This window comes from Urocitellus parryii, chromosome 4 (assembly GCF_045843805.1).
Source record: "Urocitellus parryii isolate mUroPar1 chromosome 4, mUroPar1.hap1, whole genome shotgun sequence".
NCBI classification, from domain to species: Eukaryota; Metazoa; Chordata; class Mammalia; order Rodentia; family Sciuridae; genus Urocitellus; species Urocitellus parryii.
The window spans coordinates 14902051-14911055 of NC_135534.1; the positions used below are offsets into that span (position 1 = coordinate 14902051).

The window sequence follows — 9005 nt, forward strand, 5'->3', positions numbered from 1 at the left end:
CAAAGAAATAACAATTATTTTAAATGTTATAAGTTTGAGACACAATGTCTAAATATAAACATCACACTACATACCCCAAATGATATTCAGCTATGATCTGTCAAATAAAAAATAAAAAGACACAAAATAAAGATTTTTCTGGGAAAGCTTGAGCCATCTTTGAGAAACAAAAAACACGAAAGTGAAATAAAAACTAAATTAAGTGCAAAAAAAGATATGATGAAATTGGAGTGAATTGCCCTTGAGAATTAAAACTGATAGAAACAGTCCAGTTAAACTATTTGGGGTTTTCTGTAAACATTCTTAGTCCCTATGTATTAGCTTCTGGAATTCAACATGACTCCAGGTGACTTCATTTCAGAAGGACTAGATTTCAATTCCCCTCCCTTCGACCATCCTTCATTTATCTGAATGCTAATAATTGAAATTCAATTAAATATATTTACCATATGATGAAGAGATCCAAATCCTAGGTATTTTCCCTAATGAAATAAAAGCCTATGCTTGCACAAGAAAGGTCAGCAAATGTTTAGATCAACTTCATTCATAATCACTAAACAGTGGAATCAACAAAAATGGTCCTGCATCAGGAAATGATAAAAACAATGTGCACAGTTGATCTTATGAAACATAAGTCCATAAAAGTTAAAAGTGCCACTAAAGATATAGTCAACAACATTCATGGACCTCCAAATGAATTTCTGCTAAGTGAAAGATGCCAGAATCAAAACCCACGTGTTCTAGCGAAAGACATTCTTGCAAAAGAAAAATCAGATGGAAAATTTGTTGAGTGGTTTCCAGGACACTGGGTGAAAGGAGAGGTTGGCCACCAAGAAGCTTGGAGAATTAGTTCAGGTGATTTGGGTAGTGGTAACATAACTATATATTTAACAAAAAGTACAAACTCTATGCTAAAAAGCATGCATATCACGTTTATTGATACATTAAGGCGTAATAGAAAACTCAGGTGCATGCTCAAAAATCCAAATTGGTCCCCACAGACAGTTTAATTGTTTCTTCCCTAGGAAAGAGGAAAGAGGAGTTACAAATGCTCCCTGAGGGGCATCCTCTGAGACATCCATGTGTTCATATTTTACTCTTGGTCCCTGTATATTAGTTTCTGAAATTCAACATGACTTCAGGTGACTTCATTTCAGGGGGACTAGATTCCAATTCTACTGCCTGTGACCATCCATTATTTATCTATCTTAATGTTGACAGTTTCTCATGCACATAGGCCTTATCCTAATTTGGGGATCCTCTATGAGCCTGCAACATGACTAAGGGAATACCTCAAAATAAAAATTATATTAAATGACTTGAAATGGTAAGTTATTTTATAAACAGCTCCTTCTTTTCTACTTAAAAGCACAATTCCATGAATTTTGTGGAAGAGGTCATTTTAGTGCATTTATTTTACAATTGAGAAGGACGTAAGGACTCCTCCAAAAACCTAGAAAAAATGCATAGGAGACTCAGGACTTGAATCCCTGTTAATACCATTGCTTCCATTGTTTCCTTCCTGCCTTAGGCAGCTTGGGACCATTAACCATTACCTGAGACAGAGAGCTTCTCTAACTTAATGGAAGCATTAATCTGTGGTTGAATTTCAGATTTCAAGCTCCCTGTTCAAGATTCTTGCATGTTTCCAAGGAGGAAGGTAAGCTTCTATATTCAATAAAGACTCAGCAAAAACTGTAATTCTAACAAAATCATAGGACACCTATACTCACTATGACTTACTGACACAGAAATGGATTTTGAATGCTTTTCTTTAAAACTGATGTGGATGTAGGGTATATGTGTCAAAAGTCACATTGGTAGAGATTTGTGATACTTGGGATATATCATTATTTTTTCTGTACTAAGAAATTTGAGTCATAAACATTAGTATAGAATGATGCTCTGGATAATTAGGTGGTAATTTCATTTTCAGTGTATGTAAGTTTATTATTGGAGATAAACAAAAAATAGACAAGTGAAATGGCTCCTATTTTATCTACAGAAGAAGCCAGACAAATTAAGTAAGTTGTGTTTTTAGTTTTAATATATTCTCCATAACTGTCATTATTTCTAACACATCTATACACATTGACATTGATGTGACTAAAACAACAGACTGATGATTAGGTCCAAACTGGGTTAAATCTTAAATCTTCCTCATTCCAGATATATAATAATAGAGCCTCACATCACAAAATTGCACAAATATACTTTTGCCTTACTTGTAAAATAAAAGTACTTGCACATGCATAACACACAACACAACACACACACACACACACACACACACACACACTCCTGTAAAAAGACCCCCTCACTTGTCATAGAACAAAACTTATGCTAAAGAGTGGTCACATGTGTTAAAACTGGCAAACACAATGCCTTCAAGTGTTTAGTTGATGCAGTAAGTTTGCTGAAGGTTAAGAAGAAGATGGTAGGGAATACTAGTTAGCATTGGGTGGTTACCTTCCAAAGATTTTATATTTAAATACAAAGAATTAAAACATTGCTCCTACATGAAAGAGATTCAAAGAACATTCTTTAAAGTTTGCATATTCTTTAAAATTTTATTTTAATGAACATATAACTGTGTACAAATTAAGGAGTACATGAGGTGCTTTAATTTACAACATTCAATTTGCTACAAAAAAAAGCTCTGCAGGTTGACATCAAGACAAAACTATGAACTTTCAACCCTCAATCTCAGTGATTCAACTATGTGAATACACCATAGAGATAAAGAATTGGTATAAGAAATGGATATTCTTTCAGCTTAAGCTAAAATATGGGTTTCAAGGAAGAAATTGAACACCAACAGAAAAGCCATCTATGTCATAGTGCTAGGGCAGCCAATCATATGGATGGCAGAATAACAGAGAAAGAGTTACTAGAAGGATTGAAAATCTCAGCCAACCTCTGTGAGAGAAAATACAAATCAAGAGGGAGACCCCAAGACTACAGAGATCACCCACCGCTGAACCTTGGCAAATGACCACCTACTTCTAAGCCAACATATACATACAGTCTATCATTGCATTTGAATATTATTATAGCTGACACTTACAAAATCATAATCACCCAGAATTGAGATGTTATTTTTGTGTATTTTCACATTTAATTCTCACAATACTATTTTGAGTTAAATACCATTCACTTCTTTATTTTGCACATTGAGAGGATGAGCTTAGCAGAGTTGGATTAGGAAAATTGACTCATAGGTGGTAAATAGCAGGTCCAATTTGTAACTTTTTCTAGAACCCACACATCCATCAGATGCCACGTCTTCTGCTGGTTGTGCATGCTCCTACTGCCCCAGTTGCCTGATGACATGAACTGTGCACATACCTCAGTGACTACACTGTGAAACCCCAAACGCTGAGTTACGCTAATGAAGACAATGAGTAACTATAAATTCAGCTAAAAAAAAAATTAGATTCATATGTGATTATGACAATTTTACTTGGGAAACACTCTGCCTGGATTCGAAGATTGACTTGTTATTAACACAATGTAAACATAACTAAATTATTAAAACAAGAATTCAATATAAAGGATCTAGAGCAATCCTATCAAGTGAGCAATTCAAAAGTATAAGCTTTAGTTAGAGCAAGAAAACAGAATTGGCGGACAATTGTATATGTGTCTCTGTGTGTGTACACATGTGTGTGTGAAGCCTGATACATACTATACTATATTATATATATATTATAATTATGTATGTTTAATTATATACATGCTTGCCCTCATGTCATAAGATTCATAAAATTTAGCAAATGTTAAATTAACTTATATAAAATTTGACAAATAGGGTTTAAATTGGGTTGAAGGTTTAAGTTCAAAAGTTTGTAACTACATAAATAATCAATGCTTTAAAATTTGTGGTTAAGCTTACATTTACATGTAGTAAATCTTGAAATGTGTATAATTATGCTAATAAAATAATTCACATGATATATACATGGTTCAGTTTCAAGGCAATATCTATTTCACAAAACTCTTCACAATTTTGGCCTCCAATTCTCTTTGCTAAAGAGCATCTCCTGACTCCCAAATAACACGGATGGAGAACAGGACAGAAGTGACAGAGTTCATGCTCCTAGGACTCACCAGTGCCCCAGAACTCCAAGTGGCCCTCTTTATCATGATCATCCTCATCTACTTCATTAATGTTGTTGGAAACCTGGGGATGATTGTTTTGATTCTCACTGATTCTCGTCTCCACACTCCCATGTACTTTTTCCTCAGCAATTTGTCTCTGGTGGACTTTGGCTACTCCTCAGCTGTCACTCCTACAGTCGTGGCTGGGCTCCTTCTAGGACACAAGGTCATCTCCTACAATGCCTGTGCTGCTCAGATGTTCTTTTTTGCAGCCTTCGCCACTATGGAAAATTTCCTCTTGGCCTCTATGGCTTATGACCGCTTTGCCGCTGTGTGCAAACCCCTTCATTATTCCACCACCATGACGACAAGTGTGTGTGCCCGTCTGGTCATAGGCTGCCATGTCTGTGGTCTCCTGAATGCCTCCATCCATGTTGGGGAAACGTTCAGTCTCTCCTTCTGTCAGTCCAATGTGGTCCATCACTTTTTCTGTGATGTTCCAGCAGTCATGGCTCTGTCTTGCTCTGATAGACAAGTCAATGAGCTGGTTCTTGTTTATGTAGCCAGCTTCAATGTCTTTTTTGCTCTTCTAATTATCTTGGTGTCCTACCTATTCATATTCATCACCATCCTAAAGATGCGATCAGCTACAGGATATCAGAAAGCTCTGTCCACCTGTGCCTCCCACCTCACTGCAGTCTCCATTTTCTATGGGACGATTATCTTCATGTACTTACAGCCCAGCTCCAGTCACTCCATGGACACAGACAAAGTTGCCTCTATCTTTTATACTATGGTCATCCCCATGCTGAACCCTGTGGTCTACAGCCTCAGGAACAAGGAGGTTAAGAGTGCTCTCAAAAAGATAGTTTTAAAGGGAAAAGTATTTCTAAGATTTTGATTTTAAAATTGTAGGATGTATAATAACTTAATATCTTGCTTCTCAGATCTGCTCCATGTGCTGAACCACATATTAAGGTGTGTATGGAAGTCAAGTTCCTGAAGTCAAATACTTACCTCCTCAAAAGTCAGTTTATTGTGTAGAAAGAAGGAAATATATCCAGAAATATAATACCTGTACAGCAATGGTGAGAGGAGTCACAAGTTGTTTTGGTTCTGGCTTATCAAAAAAATCTTATTAAGTATATTTGGTTAATTCACTTGTTCTGTATTCACTTACTCTACCAGAACAAACTTGTGGCTGTGAACATAAATTTATGTTTATTAATTCATAAATATACTGATATGAGCACATATAAATGAGGAGAAAATTTACCAGACATAAATGAAATGTGACTAATTTTGGTAAAAAAATTTAAGTAACTGAGGTATTAGCGAATTAATTTGACTAATATTATTTATTCATTTAGTTAAGTAAGTGTAAGAATAAAATTGACATTTTACCTAGAGATTCAAAACTATTATATATTAAATGAATTAATTTTTCTGTCTTGACTGAGTCATTTTATATAACCAACCTACTCAAGTTTAATTTTCAAAATCAAAATAGCCAGATTGCCAGAAAATTGGAGGAAAATAAAAATATTTTCAACATATTCATATAAACACCAACTTTCACACTATTCAAAAAATACACTGGATATTGATAATGCTAGACATTTTTTTCTTTCCAAATGACTTCACTTTGGTAATGATGTTCATTCATTTATACTTAGTTGAGTTACAAATCTTTTGACACTCCTCCAGTCTTCTATTTCCTCATGTTATTCTCACTGCCAACCTTGCTATTTCTTCACAACTCCAACCATGTACCACTACAAGGCTTTTGCAGTTACTGCATGGAATGTTCTTATTCCACTTGGGTCTTTTAAAATATTGCCTCACCATAGAGTCCTCCTCTAACCACCTTTATAAATCGTCATTTTCTGTTCACCATGTAAGCTGTCCCTTCTCCCTACATTTATCTTAATAATCCTTAACAGTTCTCACACATTGTATCTGTTTATTTGTTCTATTGTTTATTTCTCCCACTACAATTAAAATCCTATGAGTACGGTGGTTTTATCTGTTCCATTTACATTATTCTCAAAACTTAAATGAATGTTTGTTTCATAGTAGATTCTCAGCAAATACCTGTTAAATGAATAAAATAATTAAACTTTGAATTCAATTGTATCAATATTTTTAAATCTTTGAACATTTATGGTTATATGCTATCAGCAATAAGAAAAGCCATGTAGGTATACTTCTAGAAAAGTTCAGGAGGCACATTGATTTTTCTGTTTTGTGGCAATATTGTTATTTGCATTTCCAGCCCCTCTTTCCCTTCCCACATTTTGAAATGGTGATTTTTTTTTTTTTTGGAAATCTCCTCCTCAATTAATTCATTTGAAACTATCTCATAATTTGTATTTAGAAATGATCTCATTAACTGACAAGTAACATGACTATTAGGTAATTGTTTAGAAAAATATGAATTATAAAATTAAAGGCTTAATACCTGATCACATTGTAAAATTACTTCATACATATAAATTAAACAAGTGAAATTATTTCAAATATTCATGAAAAACAGAGCATAACAATATCTGTCAGCTGTATCAATAACATACATTCCATATGCTAACGTAGGGAACAATATTTGTAATTTTTAATCATCAGAGAGCTCTATATAGCACAAAACCTATAAACCACAAAACGATTCAAGGGAATGGGCACTCATGTCTAATTTACATTCTCTGCACAGTACCTTTTACTACTCAGTACTTGTAAGATGACATTTGAATGTGCTAAAGTGCTGAGGTTGGTACTTCTTATGCCGTGTGATATGACACAAATATTCACTACTGTCTGTATGGTGATCTTTCACTAGCTGTAATAACTGTCTTTTCATTTCTTTATTATAAATTTTTTTAATTGCACAAATTTACAGTATATAGTGTGTTTATCTTTTTCATAAATTACATTTACTTTTAAATGATGAATAAAAACATGAAAAGTGTACATATTAATGAGTGCCATGATGCTGTGATACATATATTCACTGTATAATGTTTAAATCAGGTTAAACACACCTCCTCCACATTTTGTCATTTCTTTATAGTATAAACATTCAAAGTCCATTCTTCTAGATTCTTGGGATGTACAGCACATCACTGTTCTGTATGGTCACCTGCTCTTGCTGTCATCTAACTGCAACTTAGTGCCCACTGATTAACCTCTCTTTCTCTCTCCCTCCTCCCCACTCACCCCAGCATCTAGTAGTTAACACTCCACTATCAATTTCTAGGAGATCAACAGTTTGGGGTTTCATATATAAATGGAATACAAGTATATCCAGTGATATGTGTCTTTCTGTGCTTTGTTTATTGTACTTATCATAATTATTGACAATTCCATCCATACTGAAAAACCCTGAAGAAACTAAGTATAGAAGTATCACACCTTAACATAAAAAAAGGCTGTGATATGACCAACCCCAGAGCCGTCATCATGTTGAATGGAGAAAACCTGAAAGCATTTCCTCTAATATCAGGAACAAGACAAAGTCCCCACTCTCACCACTCTTATACAATATCATACTCGAAATTTTAAACAGAGCCCATGAGGCTTGAAAAAGAAATAGAGGGGAGATAAATTGTAAAGTAAGTAGTAAATTATCCCTGTTTGCAGATAATATGATTCTGTGTTTAGAGGACTCTAAAGACTCCTCCAAAAGACTCTTGTAGATAATAAACAAATTCAGCAAAGTCGCAGGATAATATCAACATATAAATATTTGAAGCTGGTCCATATGCCAACTGTGAATGAGACTGAGAAATGAGTAAGGAAAACAATCCCATTCACAATTGTTCCAAAAAAGCAATACTACCTAAGAATAAACCTAATCAAGGATGTGGGAGACCACCACAATGAAAATTAAGAAAATTGCAAAACAATGAAAGAATAAATGAAGATGGAAAGATCTCCTTTATTCATGAATGGGAAGGATTAATATTGCTCATATGATCATATTGTCAACAGGAATCAATAAATCAATGAAATTACCATCAAAATACCAATGACAGTCTTTGAAATGTGCCGATGCACAAGAGATGCCAAATGACTACAGCAATCCCACACAGATGAAGAGCAATGCTGGAAGCATCTCAATACCTGACTTCAAATATACTATAAAGGCATAAAACAAAATAGCATAACATTGGCATACAATAGATGTGTAGATTAATGGACTAGAATAGAAGTAACAGACATAAACCCAAGAATCTACAGCCATTTGTTTCTCAACTGAGGTGACAAAAACATACATTGGATTAAAGACACCGTCTTCAAAAATTAGTGCTGGGAAAATTGTATATTCACTTGCACAATTTTGAATCTAGATCCCTAGGTCTCATCCTGTACAAAAAATCAATTCAAACTAGATCAAAAACCTTAATGTAAGATCTGAAACTCTGAAATTATGACAAGAAAACACACAGGAAAGACCCAAATTATTGATATAGGCCGATATTTCCTGGACAGGACTAATAGTTCTGGAAATAAAAGCAAGAACTGAAAAATGAGATTACACCAAGTTAAAGAGCTTTTGCATAAAGGGCAGTGGAATGTGATGGCCATCATTATCCAAAGTACATGTATGAAGACTCGAATTGGATGTCAACATACTTTATATATAAACAGATATGAAAAATTGTTCATAACTTTCCTGTGTTCATATATGAATATTCCACAAGTGACATCACATAGAGCCACAATAATGGATCCTAATAAGAATGTTATACTCCATGTATGTATAATACGTTAAAATGCATTCTACAGTCATGAATATCTTAGAACAAATAATAATAGTAACAACAACGAAGTCTAGAAAAATTTAGAGAAAAAGAAATTCTCACACATTTTTGGTGAGAATGCAAAACAGTACGAAAACTGGAAAACTG

General features: G+C 34.2%; 1 protein-coding gene across 1 annotated transcript; it reads left to right on the plus strand.

Annotated features, from left to right (window-relative positions):
- Positions 1-4060: 4060 nt before the first annotated feature.
- Positions 4061-5002, plus strand: LOC113195092 (olfactory receptor 5B3-like). Its single transcript, XM_026406507.2, has one exon. It carries the CDS (start codon positions 4064-4066, stop codon positions 5000-5002), a length of 939 nt encoding a protein of 312 aa, XP_026262292.2. The 5' UTR covers positions 4061-4063.
- Positions 5003-9005: the final 4003 nt, after the last annotated feature.